Genomic DNA, 24,453 nt, shown 5'->3' with positions numbered 1-24,453 from the left:
ACTGCCTAAGAGTTCTCAGAACACAGAAAAACTAAATGTGAATATATTTATAATAGCTTAACAATTTACATCATATTAGGATCTTTTAATGGAATGTTTTGAAATCAATCATAATTCACTGCAAAGATAAATCAGAAAAACTTCTGGATGGCATGTTATAATGACTTGGACAAAACTGATCAACTAGTAATAATTAGTACATGCAACAGACTGAGAAATTAAATCCTCTGCTATACACTTTTCAGTATTTTGTCAGACATCAGGAAGTTTTAAATGTTCTTATCAATCACATCCATCTCCCTATATACTCATTTATTTAAAAAAAAAAGTTTTCTCTCCAGATTTTCATGTTCATCAGTGCAAAGTAAAATAAAGCAATCTCAGTAGAAATGGTTTATTACACTAGTTGAGAAGTACACAAAATGTACTAAAAGATGTCTAAATCGTGAGAATGATCAACCTCAATGGCTTCCTCTGCATCCAGCTTTGTTTCTCCGTGTCCTTCCTGTGATTCATCAAGAGAGGCCAGGGCCTCATTTGTGTCACTTGCAAAAGTCTCTCGAGATGTATCATCGTCTTCTTGAAAATTCAGACTTTTAATAGCTTGCTTCATCTTTTTTCCCAACACTTGTGTTCTCCTCTTCCTAGCAGCTTTTTTATTTTCATATTCCTTTTGATTTTCAAGGTAGAAAATGTCCTACAATAAAGGAACAGCTTAGGTAAAAAAGAACTACCGTTTATTAAAAGTTTAATACAAGGCAGACTCTTTACATTCATTACCTCCATTTCTCACCAACAGCAAACAAGTATTAGACTCATAATTAGACAGAGTCCAAGGTATTAAGTAAATCCTCACTGCAAGTTGAGGATGAAGCTATGATTCAAACTCAGCCTGGCGTTAGGTTTAGGGCCCATGTTTATTCCACCACAATACATCATCTATAGGGAAAGGTTTTCTAAATGAAAATACACAGTAGGAAAATTATATTTAGGACTTGAATAAAATATAATTTATCACATCAAAACAGAAGTCATTGGTATAATACTTTACTAATTCTGAGATGCCATCATAACTTCATGTGACTGCACATGTTAAGAAACCGGCCAGGGAGTTCCCATCGTGGCGCAGTGGTTGACGAATCTGACTAGGAACCATGAGGTTGCGGGTTCGATCCCTGCCCTTGCTCAGTGGGTTAAGGATCTGGCATTGCCGTGAGCTGTGGTGTAGGTCGCAGACGCAGCTCATATCCCGAGTTGCTGTGGCTCTAGTGTAGGCTGGCAGCTACAGCTTCGATTAGACCCCTAGCCTGGGAACCTCCATATGCCGTGGGAGCGGCCCAAGAAATGGCAAGAGAAAAAGACCAAAAAAAAAAAAAAAAAAGAAAGAAACCGGCCAGGCCTGAATTGTTTGACCAAGTATGATCATGTAACCTATACAATGCAAGAAAAATTTCACCCCTTAAACACTGCTGTAATTAACATGTGAGAATGTAAATCTTTGTCAAAAATTTTTACCACAAGGCATAAAAATAATATAGTCAGCAACTGGGACACATTTCATGGTTCCAGAAAAGGATATTTTTTTTTTCTTTTCCTTTGCAGCTGCACTTGCAGCATGTGGAAGTTCCCAGGCCAGAGGTCAAAAATGAGCTTCCTCTGTGACTTATGCAATAGCAGCGGCAACACCTGATCCTTAACCAACTGCACTGGGCCAGGGATCAAACCAGCAACACCAGACACAAGCAGGATCATGAATTCACTGCACCGCAGCAGGAACTCCCAGAAAAAGGATTTCACAGCATGAAAATATGAGAATCTTTAGTACAGGGTTTCACAAGTATGGCACTACTGAAATTTCAAGCCAAGGAATTCTTTGTGGGGCCATCTGCTGGGTGCACTGTAGGATGTTTAGCAGCATACTGACCTCTCTCCACTCACACACACCTACCCCATCCCCAAACTGTGACAACAAAAGAAGCAGAAGAGAGGGACATTTTGCCAGCAAACAAAAACCCAAGAACATTCCTTCTAAGTACATACTTTGGTCAGGGATTATATTGGGGAAGAGGGAAAACATTAAGGTATAAGCTTTGTGCTACCACTCAGAAGTTGTGTTCCCCAGAAAATTTACATCATTACAAATTTATGTTGTCAAAATAATTGTTCCGTTAAGGGAAAAAAGCAGTTATGGAGGAGCGATTTCAATTACAACAGTAACACGTCCTATAGGAATTTCAATAGCAGAGTTTAAAAAAATGACTGAGAATGAACGGCCAGGAAAAAACAAACAAAAACCCTGAGCAGAGGCAAAAAATGTTCACATGGAGCATCAGCTCAAGAGAAATGACTTTTATTTTTGTTATCATTAGCATTATATTAATACAGCTAAAACACTTCCCAATTGCCTCTATCACCCACTGTTAAAATACAAAGAATACAAAATTTCTCAAATATTGTCGATGTGTTGCGTATGTACCACCTCCTAAGAAGGTCTCAATTATGGTCACATGTGCTAAATGCAAGTCATGTTCCTTAATTAACGAATTAAAAGACACAAAATTTTTAAGCTATGAAAAACCCACACTGTGTTAGATTTCCCGTATGACATTCTAGTAATACAAAATGATTAAGAATACTAAAGTGCCCAACTTCCAGTTTGTAAGAAATACCAGAGAGAGAGAGAATGAACAAATGCATGCAGAGATAATCACTAGAATGCAGCACCTTCTATAAGATGGCCATCTTGGACTTTTCAAAGGGTCTAATCATGGAGGAAAATGTAGGATTAAACAGATCAAAAGAGATATAACAAATAGGATGTGGAAATCTAAATAGGATCCTAGTTTGGGGAGTGAAAAAGCTGGAAAATACATTCTTGGGACAATTCAGGAAATTGGGCTATGGTCTAGATAGATACTGGATGATGCTAAGAAACTTTTTATTTCTCTAAGGTGTGGGTATATATGATATTGTCCTTATTATTGGGAGATGATTGGTGAAACAATTAGGGCTGAGTGTCATGACATTTGTTCCTTATTTCCAAATGGTACAGAAAAAAAAAATTGTACAGGTAAAGTAAAAATGTCAAAATATATATATACATATAAATATATATATTTTTGCTTTTTTAGGGCCACACCTGTGGCATATGGAGGTTCCCAGGCTAGGGGTTGAATCAGAGCTACAGCTGCTGGCCTGCACCACAGCCACAACGACACCAAATTCAAGCCTCCTCTGCGACCTACACCACAGCTCATGGCAATTCCAGAATCCTTAACCCACTGAGCAGGGCCAGGGATTGAACATGCAACCTCATGGTTACTCAGATTCGCTTCCACTGCGCCACAAGGGGAATTCCAAGAACAACAAAATATTAACGATACCTGAATCTAAGTGATAGGTATATGGGTATTCAACCTATTATTTTTTCAACTATTCAGCATGCTTAAATTTTTTCATTAATAAAAAGTTGTAGGAGAAGAAAAAAGTTGTAGGAAGGGTAGAAAAAAAGTATTATTATGTGCTAAGAGACAAGGAAAAATTGCCATAATAGAAATCTTGACCTTGGCTCTAAAAGGAAAGAGAAAGAGGAGTCAGAGCTTTACAAAAAGCACAAGTTTTACTTGAAAAGGGACAATGGGGGGAGTTCCTGTCGTGGCGCAGTGGTTAACAAATCAGACTAGGAACCATGAGGTTGCGGGTTCGGTCCCTGCACTTGCTCAGTGGGTTAACGATCTGGCATTGTGGTGTAGGTCGCAGACGAGGCTCGGATCCTGTGTTGCTGTGGCTCTGGCGTAGGCCGGAGACTATAGCTCCGATTCGACCCCTAGTGTGGGAACCTCCATATGCCATGGGAGCGGCCCAAAGAAATAGCAAAAAGACAAAAAAAAAAAAAAAAGGGACAATGGAAAAATTGGTCAGTATAAGGTAGAACAGGTAATGGAGATTAGTAGAAAATGAAGCTAGAGGCTGAGGGGAAGTCCACTTATAATTAAGGACATTATCATTTTTACCTTAATTTGTTCCTCACTGATACTAGGAGTGTTTTTCAGGAGATTCAGGAAAACTCCACCAGGTGTTCTTCTTCGGCTACCATTCTACAAAGAGGAAGAGAAGAATTACCTGTGTAGACTCTTCCGATTAATGGCCAAGACAACTTTTAACAATTTATTTTTATTTTTTGGTCACATCCACAGCATGTGGAGGTTCCCTGGGCCAGGGATGGAAGCTGAGCTTCATTTGTAACCAGAACCACAGCAGTGATGATGACAGGTCCTTAACCCACTGAGCCACAAGGGAACTCCCAAAGCAACTTTTAGAGTCTTCCCCAAGGAGCTATTAGGATCTACTGTGACCACCCCCAGTTTAACTGCAGTGTCCTCCTCTACTCGCTATACTTTCATTTGCTCTCTTTCTTTCCTCCCAGCATCTGTCACTTTTTAGCACTCCTGAAGATACAACACTTATTCTTTATGGACTATTCCCCTCTCACACCCAACTACAACATAAGCTTCCTGTGTCTAGAACACTGCATCGTACATAGCAATAAATAACTGTATAAGGAAAAACTGCACCAAAAGAAAGTAAAATCAGACTTGTATCTTCCCAACATTCAGTAGATTTCCATTATCTCACTGGTCTTATTATACTTTATATCTGTCTGCACATAGAGCTCCCTTCCTGGCTCTGTGGTTAACGAACCCGACTAGGACCCATGAGGATACGGGTTTGATCCCTGGCCTTGCTCAGTGGGTTAAGGATCCAGTGTTGCCATGAGATGTGGTGCAGGTTGCAGACATGGCTTGCATCCTGTGTTGCTGTGGCTGTGGTGTATGTAGGCTGACAGCTGTAGCTCTGATTCGACCCCTAGCCTGGGAACCTCCATGTGCTGCAGGTGCTGCCCTAAAAAGCAAACAAAACAAAACAAAACAAAAAACTATCTGTGCTTTTTACATAGCAAGATTTTTTTTCTGCCCCCAAGAACCAGTTTTTAAGAATTCATGAATTAAATGAACCAAAAATAACGTTTTTATTCATCACTGCTAATTAACTTCTGGGCACTGTGATAGGTACTTTATATACATTATCTCATTAAATCCTTACAATAGAAGAACAATCCCATTTTGTAGCTGAGACTGAGTTCTGAGACGTCAACTAATTTAGCCAAATGTCACATCTAGTAATCTGCACATCCAAAATTCAAAACAAGACACCCCAAACTCCAAACGCCATATTCTCAAAATCTGAGCTTCCAGGTCTCACCCCCACCCACCACTTTTTTTCTTAAAATTTCAACCCTACCCTTAATGAATCCTGTGAGAGATTTGCTGCTGACTGCACACTAACAGGCTACAATATATGCATGTTTTTGTAAGGAAAGCATTAACTGCAAAAACTGACTACTGCATTTTTAAACTCAAGTTTTTCATTATTAATGAAGTTTTTAAAAAACCTGAAACACACTGCAATAATTTATAAATAAGAGAACCAATAGAGAGACAAGTACATTTTATTAAAAAAAGATACGAAATAATACAAAACCAGAAACAACGAAGCAATTAGTCTTACCATTATAAAAAGGCCACCATTTTGTTCAACTTCAGCAGTCTCCATCAGAAGTTCAATCGCCTTTTTGTTCCCAATTATCCTCACTACTCGGGCGATCAAATCTTTCTTTGGTTCCTGCAACCTGTTAAGGAGCAAATGAGGTAATAATATTAACTACGTTACTTGTTGTATAAAGTTGAGGACATCTACTTTAGTCTCCTATTTAGTTCCCAGCTAGAATTAACATTCCAATCTCGTAATGTCTGCTTTTCAAAATCTTCACTATTTAACCCTGGAATTACTGATACGGAAACATTCCTGTCTTGGGTCACCCAAGAACAGAGGAGCCTCAAGTTTCCATCTCAGGTCCGATAACTGGCCTCCTCACTTTGCCTTATTGGATTATGGCAGATTTCAAAAGAAACATGCACACACAGCAAGGGGAATGCGAGACGAAAAGCAAGATATAAGCAGTCCACTCGCATCACAACAAATAACAAATGCTTTCGATCATACCACGCTTTTGATTATTATGCCTAGAAGTTAGCTCTCCTAACTGCAGAGATGACCTGGATCTTTAAAATGGATTGGATTTGTCTCTCACAGCCTCCCTGCCTTAAAACAAATGATATAGTTAATATTTACCAAAGGCTTATTATGGGATAAGCACAATCCTAGGAACTATATATATGTATTACATCTCAGCTAATTCTCTCAAGAACCTTACAAAACAGATATTATTTTCATTTTAGCAATGAGAGGTAAAAACACAGGGACCCTAAGTAAGCACTAGAGCCCATATTCCACAGAGATGAGGGAGGAATAAAATTACTGAAGTCTTAACGGTTCCCTAATCAGTCCTAACCAGCCATGGCTTCTTTTGTTTCTTCGCTATTGTGGAAAGAGCACTAGACTAGGAACAAAGGGACTAGAGTTTAGTTCCAGGTCTGACACTTACTAAATTTGTGACTTTGAGCAACCACATAACTACTGGGCCTCAGTTTTGTATTTGTAAAGTGAAGGCTTTTGGAGTTCCCGTCGTGGTGCAGCACAAACGAATCCTACTAGGAACTATGAGGTTTCCGGTTTGACCCCTGGCCTTGATCAGTGGGTTAACCAACCAGCGTTGCTGTGAGCCAATGGTGTAGGCCGGCAGCTGTAGCACCGATTAGATCCCTAGCCTGGGAACCTCCTATGCCACAGGTGTGGCCCTAAATAAAGCCAAAAAAAAAAGGTGAAGGCTTTGGTTTACAAAATCTCTAAATTCCTTTCCAGCATTCAAATTCCAAACTCTCTCAGTACTATAAAAAGCCAGTACTAGGAGTTCTCCTAGCAGCGCACTGGATTACGGATCTGGCGTTGTCACTGCAGTAGTTCGGGTAGCTGCTGTGGCAAGGGTTCAATCCCTGGCCTGGGAACTTCCACATGATGTGGGGAGTGCCCCCCCAAAAGTAAACAAAATTTCAACTTTTAAAAATACATGAAATGTAAATTTACCACACATCAAACAACTATACTCCTATTTAGCCAAAAGAAATGAACATACATATCCATACATGAGTACATGAAAGTTCCTAACAACATTATTTATAATTACCAAAAAGTTCAATAGCCAATATGGATGTGTGGGTGTATGCGCACACAAATAAACTGTTGATTCCTGCTATAACATGGACGAATTTCAAAAACACTGCACTAAGTGAAATCAGGTAGGCACAAGAGATGACACTGTGATTCCATTAACATGAAATTTCTGAAAAATGCAAACTGATAGATAGCAACAGAAAGTAGATTAGCAGATATGTGGGAATGGGAACAGGAACTAATTTTAAATGGGCTCATAAGTATAAGGGATCTTAGCAGGTAATGGAGATGTTTTCAAGTGCTTTATGGTAATGGTTATACAACTGATAAAATTACTGAAAAATCAACACTTGAAATAGGTGAATTTTATCAGAAGTATGTAATATGCCTCAGATGGGGAGACAGGATTAAGACGGCAGAACAGAAGGACTGGAACACAACTTCTCTTCTAAAAACAACAAAATTTACAACCAAATACTGAGCAATCTTCAACCAAACGGACTGGAAACTTTCAAAAAGATATCCTACTCCAGGAGACAAAGAGGAGGCCACATCAAGAGGCAGGAGGGGCGATTACGCGATATAAGCAACCCCATACCTCCCGGGTGGGAAGCCCCACAGACTGGAAAGTAACTGTTTCACAGAGACTCACCTACAGGAGTGAGAGTTCTGAGCCCCACATCAAACTCTCACGTGTGGGGATCTGGCACAGGGAGAAATAGCCCCCAGAGCATCTGGCATTGAAGGCCAGTGGGGCTTGTGCGCAGGAGCTCCACGGGACTGGGGGAAACAGAGACCCCACTCTTAAAAGGCGCACACAGACTTTCACGTGCACTGGGTCCCAGGGCAAAGCAAAGTCTCCACGGGAATCTGGGTCTAACCTGACTGCAGTTCTTGGGAGGACCTCCTGGGAAAACAGGGGTGAATGTGGTTTGTTGTGGAGGAAGGGCACTGGAAGCAAAGCTCCCGGGAATATTCAGCAACTTGCCTTTCTCTGGAGGTGGCCATTTTGGGAAAATCTGGCCCCACCCATCAGCACTGAGAAGCCCCAAGGCAAACAACAATCCCGGTGGGATCAAAGCCCCGCCCATCAGTAAACGGGCTGCCTAAAGACCCCCCCAGCACACAGCCGCCCCTAATCCACCCAGAGACAAAGCCCCACCCACCGGAGGGATAGGAATCAGCTCCACCTACCAGTGGGCAGGCATCAGTCCCTCCCATCAGGAAGCCTACAGCAAGCCCTGCCCCCCCACCAACTTCAGCCACAAGGGGACCAGACACCAGAAGGAAGAGAGGCTACAACTGAATTATCTATAATATTCCTCAATGAAGTTGTTTTTTCAAAAAAAAAAAGTCATGAATGCTTGATAACACTCCAACATCCTCACTGATTTAAAATCAGTGATGCATTTTTGGGCGTTCTCCTGGTGGAGGAGGCATTAAAGATCCCTGCCCTGGGAACTTGCATAGGACAGAGGCAGGGCCAAAAAAAAAAAAAAGAGAGACGTGTCTTACTCAAAGAGTTCTATTGCACTAAGTGGAAAGAATTGCCAAAAAGTTTATAAAAACCTGCAAAATTATTCTATCAGTTCTGTCCAAATTTAAAAACACCCAAATATATGCATGTAAGCTCGGTGTTCACGCCTTGAATTTTAAAATCTCAAAAAGGAACACCCATCATCAAGATACTTGGAATCCATGTAATTCCCTACAAATGGAAGACAGTTGGTCAAGTGCTCACTTGCAGCCAAACGTAAATGCTCACCTGAAAGAAATTTCATCAGCCACTTTCTCTTGAGAATCATCCTCTGTGATCTCATATCGGCCTTTATAGTTCATTTCTAGTCTGTCTCCTAGTCTGTCTTTGACAGGTCGCTTCCTTTTGAGATGACTTTGCCCGTTTTCCTCCTCCTTTGATCCCGTTTTTTGGCCACCGTGCATATATTCATCCAGCTCTTTGTCTAATTCTTTTGTATGTTCTTGAGCTTCCCTCTTAAGTTTCTTAGCAAGCAAGTAATTGTAGGTCTCGGATTGTCGGCTTCTGTCAATAGTGCCCTCCATTCCCAAGATACCAAGTTCAGTGGCCACTGCATCTTGATTCTGTTCCTGCAGCACTGCACCCCATATATTGTTAACCCTCTTCCCTCCAGCAACAGGTGGTTTCTGGCTGCTCTGGCCAAACTGAAAAGGCTCTGGTTTGGGAGGAATATTGAAGCATTTCTGTCGCTTGCGTTTCCAGAGAGAGCTATCATCATCTGACTCCGAAAAACTCTCTTCACTTGAATCCACACTTTTCACAGTCCGATAATGTGATACCGGCGCACACACTGCTGCAGTACCCGGGAAGGGCCTCACTGCGCAGTCCCCACCTAGTGCTTTCTGCAAGTCAAAGAAAATACAATCAACTCCACAAAACACATTAACTCCACTCACTGTGTGCTACTAAAAAAATTAGAGAGGTGGCTGGACCATTTTGAAGTAGAAATCCATCCTCGAAGAGCTCTGAACCAATCTAGTCCTTGCATTTCTAAAGGTCTACAAGTAATTTACATTTTTAAAGCCACAAATTCTTATTTCTCCATAGCTAATGCAGCACTTAGTTCTAAGGCCTCTTTCTAAAAAGTTACCAAAGCTCAATTCTCACCTTTAGAAGATTTTTAATCTTCTCAGTTATTGTCAGTATGTCATTTGAAATTGTCTTACACAGTAATCATTAATAGCGGTTAAAACAGAATTTGTTTTCTTTCTTTCCAAAGATGCCTGCCATGCACCTGGACACATCAATACCTTTATACGGTTTTGTAATTATGCTTCTTTCAGACTAGACAATAAACTCCTCTATGGGTAGAAATTTCTGACAAAATACTTTTAAAACCGCAGAGTTCCTGGCATTAAGTTTACCAAGTCATGGGTTAATCTATGCAATATAAACTAAAAGAGATTGAAAAATAAAAATATCTTGGTACGGATTTTCCTAAGACATTTCTATGCAAAAGCAATCACCTTTGCTTTGCCAACTAAACGTTAAACAATTTGTTGAGTTCCTATTATATGCTAGAAGTGGGAGTGGGGGGATTCAGGTCAAGAAAATAAGTCTTTTAATCTTGAAATAATAATGACACTAACCCTGGTCGGCCATTACTCAGGCTCCTCTGAAACCTTACAGCCTATCAGTGCCATACTATTATCATTCCTATTCTAAAGATGGGGCCACCGGCTAAAATACCCATCACCCGGTGGCGGCGCTAGAATTTGAAAGCGGGCAGCCAGGCATTTAGAACCACAAGAGCTTGCTACTTAGTAGGGCGGCAAAGACAAACACCTATGTAGAAAACTAGGAAGCTAACACAAAACCTAGTGCCACATTATGGCAAGACGGAGCTTCCATAGTCTTCCATGGGAATATGAAAGACCAGGCCCCTGAGCAGGTGATGAACTTCACCCCAGGTCCTCACTCCCTATCTGCTCAGGGCGAAAAGGAGCGCCAAAGCTGTTTGCGCACCGATGTCCTCCAGTTCTATAGCTTGGGCAAAATCTGCCCTTCTGGGAAAACCTAGTGGCGCCGATGTGGGGAAGCCTGTAGGTTTAGAAAACGCGGAGCGGATCACGCGAGGCGGGGAAGAGATGGTCGCACGCCCGCCTCTCAAGAGGCCGCACACCTCGTGGGCCCCGCCTTGCAAAGAGATGCCGGCGGGGCTCAGAAGGCCCGCTGCCGCTGCCGCCGCCACCCCCGCCGCCGCCGCCGCCCGGGTTCTGCGCGCCGCCGACTCCTCAGCTCCGCGCGCCGGGCCGGAGGACGCCCGCCGGGCCCTCACCCTCCCCGCCAGGCCGGCTCGCGCCGAGGGAAGCCTGCGGCTCCTCGCAGCCAGGGCTCCGCCCTCCCAGCCCAGAGTCACCCGGCCGTCTTCCGCACTCACCGGCACCGGCAGCGGCCTCTCGCTCGGTGCCACCGTCATGTCGGAATCCGAGTCGGAAAGCTGCCCATCTTCCATGTCGCCGGCCTCCTGCGCCATCTTCCCGGGGCGCCGCGCAGCGGGCCGGAGAGCACTTCCGGCGGGGCGGCGGGCGGGCCCGGCGGGCGGCGGCTGCTCGGGCGCCCCCGTGAGGGGGCTGTGGCAGCCCCGGCGGCCGGTGGGGGCTTGGCCCAGACGCCTGGGTCGGGATTCGCAGATGTCGCCTCGTCATTGCAAAGCGTTCCCTGGCGCTACTCTGGGAAAATGGAGTGCCCTGCAGCGCCAGCATTCTGGCGCCTTTTCTTCTGACCTGTTTCCTTCTAACCTAAACCTGCGGGCGGATGGCAGCCTTGGGGGATTCATTCCTCGGCCTCACAATCCTCACCTAGATGCTCCGGGCATGCCTTCCTACTTCTACTTTCGCTCCTCTGAGACCCACTCTGCATGGAGCTTCCTGGAGAGCCTTCCAAACGGGAGGTGAGGTCGCCGCCCTGCTGAGACTTTCCAGGGCTTTCCCCCACACGCTGAGTTCACTGCACAGCCAGCAGGGCTGCAGGTCCCTCAGTCTGGTGTCCCTCCCCAGCGGCTCTTTAGCCACACTGTCGCTGCTCACGCTGTTGTTCCTTTCGCCGCCCCAAGGCCTTTGCTGTTGCTATTCCCTCTGCCTGGCCGACGCTCAAACATCCCGACACCCTATTCTTACCTAGGTTATGCTCTCAGATGATTCAGAATTCTGATTAAATAACACCGGTTTTTCTTTTCTTTTTTCTTTTTTAAATGAGAGTGCAACATTTCAGGTTCTCTCTTGGTTTTTTGGTTCGTTTTTCTTTTTTGCCATCCAGGCAGTTGTGGGAATTCCAGGGCCAGGGATAGAACCTACAACCACACAGCCGCAATCAGAGCCACAGTGGTGAGAACACAAGAGCCTCAACCCGCTAGACAATCGGATAACTCCCTGCCACCTTGGTTCTTTGTAATTTTATTGTAGTTGATTTACATTGTTGTATTAGTTTCAGGTGCACAGCAAATAAATGCCACCTTTTAATAAAAGGTCTTTGACCACCCTCGCTAAAATAGAGTCCTCTACTGTCATTCTCATCCTCTTTTTTTTTTTTTTTCCTTCATGGCATCAATTGCCATGTGTATTTTTCTTTCTCGTCTGAGTTCCACTAAAATGTCTGCTTTATTCACTATTTTTTCCACCTATGTCCAGTCAGGTGACTTCCTGTATATAAAGATGGTCAAGAAATATTTATTGAAATTTATTATTTTTTTCGCATGAAGAGGATCTTATTTGTACCCTTTACTATTCTTTATTTTTTTAATTTTTATGGTCAGGCCTGCAGCATATGGAAGCCCCTCCCCAACCCCGCAACCAAAAAAAAAAAAAAAATATATATATATAGCAGCTTATTTTGGACTTATTCTATATCAAAATATAAAGATCTACCCTTCCCCCCCCCCCCCCCCCCCCCCCGTCCCCCTTTTGGCTGTGCTGGAGGCATATGAGAGTCCCATGGTTAGAGATTGAATCTGAGCCTGCTCGGCAGCCTACACCACAGCTGTGGTAACACTGGATCCTTAACCTGCTGCAGCACAACAGGCACTCATTTAGCTCCCTAGATGACTCCCTAGTTTTCCATTGCATGCAGGTAGCATCATTTATTTAGTCTCTGATGGTGTATGTAGGTTTAGGGTGTAGCCAGTTTTGCAATTAACATGTCTTTTTACAGACTTATTTTATTATTTCCTTAGGATATGTCTCTAGATTCTATGGAAAAGATTGAATTTGATTTTTGAAATGTGAATTTAAAAGCTGTGAAGGAATTTTGAAATTACCCGGTCCAATTTATTTTGACAGAGAGATTACACAGCTAAAGTGTTGAAGATTTGAGTCTTGACACCAGGTCTTCTAATTCTTAGGTAACTTTATTATTTTATCTTTTTGCATAGAATTACAACCCCTCTGGAATTGATTTTTGTGTATGATGTGAAGTAAAAGTACATTTTCATGCTGTTTTTTACATTTTACAGTGTGGTATGGGATGCAGCTAAATATCGTGTAATACATAGAACAGTCCCTCACACTGAAGACTTTCTCCAATATTTTCTGCTAGAAATTTTAGAGTTTTAGTTCTTACCTTTAGGTCTGTGGTCCATTTCGAATTAATTCTTGTATATAGCATGAAGTAAAAGTCAAGGTTTATTTATTTATTTCTTGCACTTGACTATCTATCCATGTAATATAGCATTATTTGTTGAAAAGACCATTCTTTCTCCCTTCAATTTCTCTAACATCTTCATTGCAAATTGACTTTCTTTCCCTCTCTCTTTATATATATGATGGTCTATTTCTGAGTTCCCTATTCTGTTCCATTGATCCTGATGTCCATCTTTATACCAATGTGACACTTTCTTGATTACTGTACCTTTTTTTGTAGCTTTAAAATAATGGTAAGATTTTTGTAGTAATTGTTGAAATTTGGTAATATAAATTTGCTGGGTTTTTTTTTTTCCCCCTGAAATTGTTTTACCTATTCTAGAACCTTTGCATTTCCATTTAAACTTTAGAATCTGCTTGCCAATTCTAGTATTTTGATTGGGATTGTATTGAATCTATAGATTAATTTGGATGTTGGGGAGACTATCTTAGTCTGATGCCACTGAATGCTGGAATCATATATCGTTAATCAATAACTCTTCTTCTGATTCTGGGCTCATTAAACCACTGGATAGGCAGTATGTCCTCTGGGAGAAAATGCAGTGATTGGAGGATGTGAATGGTTGGTCCTTTTGAAAATAATTTTCCCTGTGAAGTAATCTAGCATTTTAGTTGTGGCATCATTTTTTTGGTGAACTTAATTTGTATGGGTCTGCCTAGAGCAATAGTTAGTGTCACTCACTCATGCTCTGACAAATCAGATTCTGAATTTGGAACAATGAATTTGTATCTTGGGTGGTGGTGAATTCTCCAGTTTACTGCTTCCTTGGGGCAAGCATCCATGTTTATGTTACATCCCTCTGCCTTTTGACCAGCTGTCTTTGAAAAATGAAGACAGCTAGCATTCACAGAGGACTTCCCAACACAGGCCATTTGTACTTAGGCTTACACCAGTCTTTAATCATCTGCCTATGATGCCTTTGATAAGTTATTTGAAAAGCAGAATCAGCCATTTGCTAACTCTTCCACTTTTAATACACAACTGGTTCAAGGTGTCCCAAGTTCAGCCACTTCATTTGAATTTCTATAGGGCTTTGCAGTTTTTATATATGCTTTCATATTGGATCCATTTGATTCTCTTTCATGTGTGAAATGTGCTTTCATATGACTGATTTAATTCTGTCTCTCTCTGCTCTGCACCATCAAAATTCATTGTTGGTGATTTTTTCTGACCTCCCATCTGGCAGGCTAAGTGAGTTTGGAAAAAAGAAAGTAGAAGGGTGATACAATCCCTTTTTTCCATATAGGCAGTTTCTGGGGTCTGTCATCCCAGAATTGGTTTAGAGAGATCCTGAACCTCTCTCCTTGACTAAGTGAAGCGAAGGAAACGAACATCCTTGAGAGCATTATGTGCTGCTCCTAAAATTTAGTGCATCTGTAAATGTCTTTTCATTTTTTGAATCAAATGGAGGAGAAGAGAATGGAAGGATATGTTTGGGGGATACATGTACAAAGAATCTTACTGGCAGCTGGAATGTGAGACTTAAGTACTCTGTTAAAATGTCTGAGAATTAGGAGAAAACTCTGATTTATAATTTAACAAAGCAATAAAAACCAATCCTTTCTCTGCCACAAAAAAAAAAAAACAAACAAAAAAACCCCAAACCCCTTCTTTGGCTACTCCGGGGAACAACAGTGTCATAATCAGGGACTCAGGTTCCGGTCCATACCCCCAAATCAAAATGTGCATTTAACATGATGGCCAGGTGATGACTTACGTACTACAGTCTGAGAAGCCCTTTTCCAACCGATTGTATTTTAGAGTCGCTATTTTGCTTAAAAAAATTTCTAGCTGATGCCGCTGTTCCCGGCGTCTTTCACCAGATGGCAGTAGCCCTTTCACTTCCTCTGGGTTTCACCATTGTTCCAGGCCGGGGTTAAGCCCGCGGCTCCCGAGAGGACCTATAGGCAGGGCAACGGCGGGGGGCGTGTCCCGGGAGCGGGTCCGGGCCTGTCCAATGGGCTCCGTCGGATGGGGGGCGGAGCCCTATTTGTGCAGCTCCTCAGGGCCGCAGGCGTGGTGCTCTTCCCTGTGTCAGTATGTGGCGCGCTTCTGGTCAGCTGTTTGTGCACGTTGCAAGGAAGCGCATTCTTTCAGGACCCTGGGACCGGCCTGCCGCCTTCATGTCTACGCTGCTCATCAATCAGCCCCAGTATGCTTGGCTCAAGGAGCTGGGGCTCCGCGAGGAAAATGAGGGCGTGTATAACGGAAGCTGGGGAGGCCGGGGAGAGGTATGCGGGCGTCCCGGGAAATCTCTGCAGCCTCCCTTGGCTCCAGGAGGCCCACCCGGCGCCGCCCAGCCAGAGTCCTTGTGGACGCTGCCGGCGGTTGTATTGGGTGGGAAGTTTTCCTGAAGCTCCACATTTAAAGCTTTCTCACGTAGAATGTCTTAAAAACACTCTTAGACTTTATTTGAGGTCCTGTCTTCTCTGCAGGATCGAGTTCATTTTGGATCTGGTTAGGGTTGAACTTCTGCATACTTGAAACAACATGGCAGAGTTCTGCGCTCGGTTGTGAGAAATGCCACATGCTTAGCGGTGGAAATTAGCTGAATTACATGCTTGACTGTGGCTCCTCACATGGTACGTGAGCCACAGGTAATGTGCTACAGTGTAGTTTTATATAGTCTTTCCTGAAATCCTTTGGGGTGCAGGCTCGGATCTGCTAAAATCCCCTCATGTTTGCGTTGGGCTCTGAGTTTCCTTGAAGGCCGCGTTTTCAGCATTTCTTTATTTTCAGATCCAAACACCATGCCTGACACCCAGTTAATGCTCAATAAAAAGTTTTGGAGAATATGATGTAAGGGTAAGGTTATTATCGCCCACATTTTGGGGGGAGCTGAATACAGAAATTTTTTTTTTTAAATGTTGTATAACATCCAACAGTTCAATGAAACTGCTTTGTTAGAGGAAACATGTCTTGGTTATCTGTGACTATAGGTGATACAGGTGCTTTTAATTGTTCCCCAAATCCTCCCAGCCCCATTGTTGGTTCATCCTGTTTTTCCTGTGGCATCACATTGTTAGGCCGTCGACTTTAAAAATAGGCACAACTTAAAAGCTGAGAATTAAGTTCTATTTGGGACGAAATGAGGACTCTAGCCCAGGAGGCAGCATTTCTGATAGTTTTGAAATACGGCTCCAAAGAGGTGATGGGCGGGGGGGGGGTGAGTATTTGCGTGATTTTTGGTGAAGGGGGAGGTCCATGCAACCAAGCACACATTTTACAGAAAGTAGCTGTAGTCTCTCGTTCAGGCTACCACTGGTCATGAGGAGCAGACGTCATCATGAAGGATTTTAGTACTTTTCTAGGTATGAGGAGATGCTAGAATTGGGTTCATAAAATGCTCCCCTGAAAATACCTGTCTGAAGACCTCTTCTGCCAGTTTTCCCCAGAGCCCACCCTGCCTTTTCTCCACTCTGTGCCCTGAGCTCCTTTCATGGATGTTGAGAGTCAGCAGCTGCAGTGGCTTCTGATTGAATCCTTGTAGAGGCAGATGGCACGTGCCAATCTCCAGTTCACAAGGTTGACGGATAAAATAGCCTTTCCTGAAGGCTTTTTTAAAGCTACACCTGAGTTTTTTTCTTTCTAATTGACCTCTTTAGTTAATGTGGTCACAGGCCTTTCCCATGGCTGTCTAGCCTTGGCCATTTCACCTGTGACCAGAGAGAGAGAGGGTGGGCAGAGAAAGGGAGAGAGGGAATCAGTTAAACTTTTAACTTTGGCCTATTGTTAATGGAAAAAGAGGCAAAATAATGGATTACCTTTTAGGCTTTTGTTTATATACCTACTATTGTGGCAAAGGTGGGTTTTGCAAAAAAGGTGGTTCTGAATGTTCAGGTCAAAAATGAAAGAGCTATAGGAGTTCCTGTCGTGGCTCAGCAGTTAAGGAATCTGACTAGCATTCATGAGGACGAAGGTTCGAACCTGGCCTTGCTCAGTGGGTTAAGGATCCAGTGTTGCCATGAGGTGTGGTGTAGGTCGCAGACGAGGCTTGGATCCTGCATTGCTGTGGCTGTGGTGTAGGCTGGCAGCTGGAGCTCTATTTGACCCCTAGCCTGGGAACTTCCATGTGCTGCAGGTGCAGCCCTAAAAAGCAAAAGCAAAAAGAAAGAAAGTGCTCTGTAGAGTCTCTTATTTGTAACAAGTTAATGAAAAGGTTCTGAGTTCAGATAGTTTGGATAATCTTTGTTTTTCTTCCTCTCCTCTCCCTCCCTCCCCCAGTTTGGTCTGCCCCCTCTTTGGGATTAGGTCTTCTATTTATGGTGGTCATCTTTTTGTTTCTAGGTTATCACCACCTATTGTCCTGCTAACAATGAGCCAATAGCCAGAGTCAGACAGGTAAGTGGGTTTTTCTGTTTATGGTTAATGCAGACTGCCCATGGGGAGCGTGTGCCATTAATCGAGCAATGCAGATTTACAAAGTCAAAGAATAATGTTTCTTTTTTTTTTTTTTGTCTTTGCTATTTCTTTGGGCTGCTCCCACAGCATATGGAGGTTCCCAGGCTAGGGGTCCAATTGGAGCTGTAGCCACTGGCCTACGCCAGAGCCACAGCAACACGGGATCCCAGCCGCGTCTGCAACCTACGCCACAACTCATGGCAATGCCGGATCGTTAACCCACTGAGCAAGGGCAGGGATCAAACCCGCAATCTCATGGTTCTTAGTCGGATTCGTTAACCACTGCGCCACGACGGGAACTTCAGAATAATGTTTCTTTTTAACATGTATCTGGGAGGGACCATCCACTTAGTGGGGGTGTATGTGCCCCAGAAAAGGTGAATCCTAGAGAGAACCAGGGAGGAGGCCCTTCGAAGGCTGTGCTTCTGGATCACCTGGGGACTTCCCTTGGATTGAGTGTTCTGACCTCTTAAATCTGGGTTGGAGCTCGAGGTTCTGAATTTCTAACACACCTCAGGTGTGGCTCACAGACGAGGGTCTTCGACTTTGCTTTGAGGGGGCCTCAAAAAAGCGTAGATGCTGATTTCGTCAGTTCCAGCAAGTTTTTGGAAGTATAGGTTGTGAAAATCATTTTAAAGTGCAAATCTTAGAGGCGTCTGGAGATAATCGCATTCATCTCCTTAAATAATCTCTGTCGTCTTAGAAGATCTTCACTGTCCTTTCCTTTTCCCTCTATCTCCCTCTAAATCTTTATTTATTTAGGCCAGCGCGGCTGACTATGAAGAAACTGTAAAGAAAGCAAGAGAAGCTTGGAGGATCTGGGCAGATGTAAGTATGGAGGCCATGCCATGATTTTCTCCTGTAGTTACAGTGAGGTAAAGAGACCTCTGATGGGCCGGCCTCTTGCTGAAACAACGGGAGCTTCTTGGGGGCTGTGACTGTTTCCTCTGCTGTTGTCCTAGAGAAGTCCCTTTTCCATATTTGGCGTCCAGTAATTGGGTAATTTTAAATGGACTAGATTTCTGTACTGATGAGGCATTAACTTGATCAATGAACATTCTCCAGCTGAAGTTGCTTGAATTTATAATTGAGCAAAGAGAATGGAATATCGGTGCTAAAAATACCCATTTGCCCCTTTTCCTCCCTCCCTCCCCCTGCCGACATCATCATAGGGGATGGTGGTGTTGCGGAAACCGCAAAAACCATGGCAATGGAAGGAGACAAACAGCACTCGGAGATATGGAAAAGCAAGGTTTATTCAGCACTGGTGCGGGCTCAGAGGAGTCACCTCCAGAGTCTGAGCACCTGGTCTTTGTTCTCAGTAACTTTGATACACTACAAGGTCTTGATTTTTCCATTTAAGCATCCTGGACCTCCCCCATCCCCAAGCAGACAGTGTTCCTCCCTAAGAAACTGAGCAAGCAAGGTTACAGAAGCGGAACTGATAAGCAGTGCTGGGTACCAGATTAGCAGGGCTGCTGGCTTGGACAGAGAGCACACAGTTGTTACATTATTACAAGAGGGGTGGCATAGTGATAAGCACAGCTGGAAAGGCTTGCAGTTGCCTTCTTAGCCAAGGGGGGGTTGTTCTTTAGTTAAAACTCCATTTCAGTGGTATCTTAGCAGGTATCTTGACATTCCTGTCTCAAAGGGCAGCAGTGGCCTGGCTGCAGCAGGTCCCACAGGGCAAGGCTCCAGCTCCTCAATAGTCTGATGAAGCTTTGAAACAGGTAGTTCTCTGAGCAAGTGGAGGAATTGTGGATGGAGCCTGGCTGGACCACACCGAGCTGTCACTACATGAGGGCCAGGCTCTAGCGGAGGGCAGAGTAAAAAACTGGCTTAGTCTGGATGTCCCAGCACCCCCCACCCACCCACTTCCCCCATCCCCTGAATATCCCTTTTGGTCTGTGAGGTCCTCAAGCTGTAGGAATATCTCACATGGTTACCCCAGCTCTACCCCTGGGTAAATTACTTCCCCTTCCTGTGCTTTGTCTTGCAAAAGGGGGCGATCAGGTGTGCTAACTCTAGGGTTATTGTGAGGGTTAAAGGAGTTAATCATTTAAAGTGCTTACAGGCCGGGCAAACCTGAGTGCCTGTGAGATTGATTTATAAAACCAAGTGCTGCTGGGTTTGGGAGTGTGGAGCCAGTGGTTGCCCCACCCATCAATGATTGCGATGGGGATGTGTGGAGGGGCAGACTGTCCAGGAGTGCCCAGGGCTGGGTTGCAAGGTTGTTGTCAGCCAAGAGACTGCCTCTGCAAGCAGAAAGAAGCTTTTTTTCTTTAATTCTGGCTCTAAGTTAGACTCAGGGCTCCAGCATACACAATCAAAAATATCCTTGAACAAAGGAAATACCACTTCCAGAGGTAAATGGTATGCTAAGTCAAGTTCACCTTAGTAAAATAGAGAATAGTGGCCAAAGCAGTGTCATTTTATTTTACATTGGCCAGTTCCACATGTGCGGATAAGGAGTGCGGACTTTCCTACTAAGCCATTCTTATAAAGGACTTGAGCTTCCACAGACTTTGGAATCTGTGGGTGTCCTGGAACCAGTCCCCCTTGGATACTGAGGGACAACTGAGTGCTTTTTTTTTTTTTTAGATGAATAGAGTTTATATTTTAGAGCAGTTTTAGGGTTAAACTGTAGGGAAAGAATTTTTTTTTTTTTTGCTTTTTAGGGCCGCACCTGCGGCATATGGAAGTTCCCAGGCTAGGGGTTAAATTGGAGTGGTAGCGACAGCAACGCCAGAACTGAGCTACACCTGCAACTTATACCGCAGCTCACAGCAACGCAGGATTCTTAACCCATTGAGTGAGGCTAGGGATCGAACTCTCATCCTTATGGATACTGGTTGACTTCATTACTGCAGAGCCATAATGGGATCTCTGGGAGGAAAATTTTTTCTTAGGGGTTTTATGGCTTGTCTTGTCATTAAATTGACATATAACCAATTAATAGAAAAATTATCTTTCAGTTGCTTAAATTTATTTATTTTTTGACCTTGCTTGAGGCATGTGGAAGTTCCCAGGGACTGAACCCATGCTACAGCAGTGAACCGAGCTATTGCAGTGACAGTGGAGGTCCTTAACCCACTGAACCACTTGGGAACTCCTGTCACGTCTTTCTTTAGTATTGTGCTGTACTTTGTTGTTGTTGCTATTTACAAATTCAAGTTACTTGACATCTGCTTTTACTTACCGATGCCAGCCTCTGCACCTAACATTCTTTCTCCTTCTGCTTTTACTTTTTAGTCCTCCGAGTAGAGTGGGGGTGCCAAGTGGGAGCAGGTGGCTCTCCTGGGCAATGGTGGAGTCAGTTGGCCATCCCACTTGTTAGAACTGGAGTTAAGCAATTGAGTCCAAAGTTTGGGAAGAAGCAGAGCCTTTCCTAACCATGACCCCAGGGTCTCTGCCAATGGGGCTGCTGGTCCTCAAACAAAAACAGACCAAGGCTTGATCCCTTGTACACACTTTTCCTCTTGGAGTCTCACTCCTGTGGGGCTGCTTCTGCTTGGCCCTGATCCTTCTGGCTGACCTTGCCTGTTGAGTGAGGACAAACTCTTGTTTTGTTTAGTTCATTTGCATTAAGCCTTTTCTCTCTTTTTTTTCCTCTCTTTTTTTCTCTCTTTTTCTTTTCTCTCTTTTTTTTTTGTGTGTGTCTTTTTTGCTTTTTCCAGGGCCGCTCCCACGGCATATGGAGGTTCCCAGGCTAGGGGTCCAATCAGAGCTGTAGCCACTGGCCTACGTCAGAGTCACAACAACTCGGGATCCTTAACCCACTGAGCAAGGCCAGGGATCGAACCCGCAACCTCATGGTTCTTAGTTGGATTCATTAATCACTGTGCCACGACTGGAACTCCAAGCCTGGAGTTTTTCAAAGGGAACTTTTTTCTTTCTTTTTTTTTTTTTAAGGAAAAAAGTATGAAAATGTAATTTTTATTTATTTACTTTTTAGGGCTGCACCTGCAGCATATGGAAGTTTCCAGGCTAGGGGCTGAATGGGAGCTGCAGCCACCAGCTTATGCCACAGTCAGAGCAACTTGGGATCTGAGCCATGTCTGTGACCTACACTACAGCTTACATCATTGCCGGATCCTTAACCCACTGAGCAGAGCCAGAGATGGAACCTGCATCCTCATGGATACTAGTCAGGTTCAGTCTGCTGAGCCATAACGGGAACTCCGTGAAAAGATAGTTTTTATTTTATTTTATTTTTTATTTTTTATTTTTTTCTTTTTAAGGCTGCACCCGTGCATATGGAGGTTCCCAGTCTAGGGGTCAAATCAGAGCTGTAGCTGCTGGCCTATACCACAGCCACAGCAATGCCAGGTCCTTAACCCACTGATCAAGGCCAGGAATCGAACCTGAGTCCTCATGCTAGTCAGATTCACCTTGGCTGAGCCACAACAGGAACTCCAAAAGGTAGTTTTTAAAGACTGATTTTTGTCCCGTTAAATAAAACTAACTACAGAGAACCTAGTTGGGAATACTGGCTCTGCTGCTTTCTTTTGTGAACTTGTTTCAATCCAGATGCCACGTGTTCCTGCCTCTCTTTATCCCGTTTGTGTCATTTTCCTTTCTATTCCTGGTGAGGAAGAGCCAGACTCTGTTCTCTCTTGATGACAGGGGACTGTTAATGGGGCTTCTGTAGCTGAATAAAGGGACCACAGACACTTGGTAGTGCTTTGCCATGGCTCTCTTAGTAGTATGTCCCCAAGGTCTCAGCTGATCGTTCCCGTCTCATGGCTGTGTTTGTTGCTTGTTCTAAACCTCCCTTCAGAGTGAATCGTGCAGGGATGAGGGCAAGCCCATCTCAGGAGGGCCTGAGGTTACTGATGCCCTGTCAGGCTGGGACTGTTCAAGCACACACAGGAATGTGGCTGTCTTCCTGCTTTCCTGTTCCCCCCTTGTAGTAGCCCTCACCTCATTCCTAATCCTGGCTTTCTTCTCTTCTCTTGCTGTTCCTATTAATCATCCTGGAAGCTGGAGGGAAAAAGAAAAAGAAAAAAACCAGGTTTCTGTGGTCTGGCTTGGAATGTAGTTTAAACTTTGGGTGGTGATTCTAATGAATATACAGCCAGGGTTGAGAGTCAGTCGGATACCACGTCCTAAACAGTTTGAATTATATTTATCTCTATTGCTATTCTTGTGGGCCAGACAGCCACCATCTCTCCTCCGGCCTAATCATTTTCCTGCCTGAGTCTTATCTCCCTCTGACCCATTTTTCTCCACTCCATCTACAGTGTATTTTAAAATGCTTTGTGATTTCTTGCCCACCCTGTGAAACCCTCTAGTAATTTCCCCCCTACTCTTTGGATCCTTTCCCTGGTCCTTTGCAGTTTAGCCCCTCCTTTCCTCGCCTGCCTCTTTGAAGTCCTTGTGGCTTTCCGAAACCACCATACTCACTTACCTTGTAGCCTTCGCATTTGCTGTGCTCACTGTCCTCCTTTCTCTCCTTGTCAGTTGGCAAACACCAGTCAGGCTTTGGGTCTTGGATCTTAACCCCAAACTTTAAAAAGCCGCCTCCCTCCCCTCCTCCTTGCCCCCACGTAACTCTAGATTAATGCTTATAGATGGTCCAGTTGGTGGAATGAATCAGGAAGAGCTGGAAGGGTGAGAAGGGGTGAAGGCATAGCTGGAGAGAGTATGTCTCCTCCATTCATGCATCTCAAACTTGTTATGGCCCAACAGACAAAATCCTGACAGTTCTTCCAAGTTGTCTTCGTCTCAGTAATTCTACTTACCTCTACCTAGCTAGTCAAGCCAGAGACCTGGAGTCATCTTAGTTCTTTCATTCCCTGATTTCCCACCTGGTCCATCAGTGTGGTTTTTTTTTTTGTCTTTTTGCTATTTCTTGGGCCGATCCCGCGGCATATGGAGGTTCCCGGGCTAGGGGTCGAATCGGAGCTGTAGCCACCAGCCTACGCCAGAGCCACAGCAACGTGGGATCCGAGCCTCGTCTTCAACCTACACCACAGCTCACGGCAACGCCGGATCGTTAACCCACTGAGCAAGGGCAGGGACCGAACCCGAAACCTCATGGTTCCTAGTCAGATTCGTTAACCACTGCGCCATGATGGGAACTCCCCATCAGTGTGTTCTGTTCACTCTACTTCCAAAGTAGATCCTGAATATACTTTTTTGTCTCCCTTGCTTCAGTCTTAAGGCTAAGTTGCTTTTTTTTTGCCTTGGAGACTAGAATATGTTTTTTTTGTTGTTGTTGTTGTTGTTTTGCCTTTTCTGTGGCTGCTCCTGCGGCATATGGAGGTTCCCAGGCTGGAGCTGTAGCCGCCAGCCTAGCACCAGAGCCATAGCAGCTCAGGATCTGAGCCAGGTCTGTGACCTACACCATAGCTCATAGCAATGCCGGATTCTTAACCCACTGAGCAAGGCCAGGGATCAAACCCGCAACCTCGTGGTTCCTAGTCGGATTCATTAACCACTGAGCCACGACGGAAACTCCTAGAATATGTTCTTAATTAGTCTCCCTTCTTCTCTTCTTTTCCCCTCCAATTTTATTCTCCATGAATTAGGCAGTGATCTTTTTTTTTTGTCTTTTGCCTTTTTTTTTTTTTTAAGGGACACACCCTCAGCATATGGAGGTTCCCGGGCTAGGTGTCGAATCCGAGCTGTAGCTGTTGGCCTATGCCAGAGCCACAGCAATGCAAGATCTGAGCTGTGTCTGCTACCTACACCATAGCTCATGGCAACACTGGATCCTTAACCCACTGAGTGAGGCCAGGGAT

General features: G+C 44.0%; 2 protein-coding genes across 3 annotated transcripts in view; one reads left to right on the top strand and one right to left on the bottom strand.

Annotated features, from left to right (window-relative positions):
• Positions 1 to 380: 380 nt before the first annotated feature.
• Positions 381 to 11,199, bottom strand: PHAX (phosphorylated adaptor for RNA export). Its single transcript, XM_047778532.1, has 5 exons — positions 11,049 to 11,199; positions 8,897 to 9,510; positions 5,569 to 5,689; positions 4,014 to 4,097; positions 381 to 697 (listed from the first exon to the last, which is right to left on the bottom strand). Exons 1-5 carry the CDS (start codon positions 11,142 to 11,144, stop codon positions 428 to 430), a joined length of 1,185 nt encoding a protein of 394 aa, XP_047634488.1. The 5' UTR covers positions 11,145 to 11,199; the 3' UTR covers positions 381 to 427.
• A 60-nt stretch (positions 11,200 to 11,259) lies between these two features.
• ALDH7A1 (aldehyde dehydrogenase 7 family member A1) overlaps positions 11,260 to 24,453 on the top strand; it is a 49,619-nt gene continuing 36,425 nt past the window's right edge. Inside the window, exons 1-3 of one of the 2 annotated variants that reach the window (XM_047778531.1) lie at positions 11,260 to 11,561; positions 17,594 to 17,647; positions 18,470 to 18,535. In XM_047778531.1, the coding sequence (XP_047634487.1) occupies positions 11,529 to 11,561; positions 17,594 to 17,647; positions 18,470 to 18,535 (153 nt within the window). In that variant the 5' untranslated portion in view covers positions 11,260 to 11,528. Of the gene's footprint in view, positions 11,562 to 15,293; positions 15,538 to 17,593; positions 17,648 to 18,469; positions 18,536 to 24,453 lie in introns of those variants that run through there. The other variant, XM_047778530.1, reaches the window with a different exon arrangement.

This window comes from Phacochoerus africanus, chromosome 4 (assembly GCF_016906955.1).
Source record: "Phacochoerus africanus isolate WHEZ1 chromosome 4, ROS_Pafr_v1, whole genome shotgun sequence".
NCBI classification, from domain to species: Eukaryota; Metazoa; Chordata; class Mammalia; order Artiodactyla; family Suidae; genus Phacochoerus; species Phacochoerus africanus.
The sequence above is the reverse complement of the archived record's forward strand: the minus strand, read 5'-3'. Positions and strand labels throughout refer to the sequence as shown.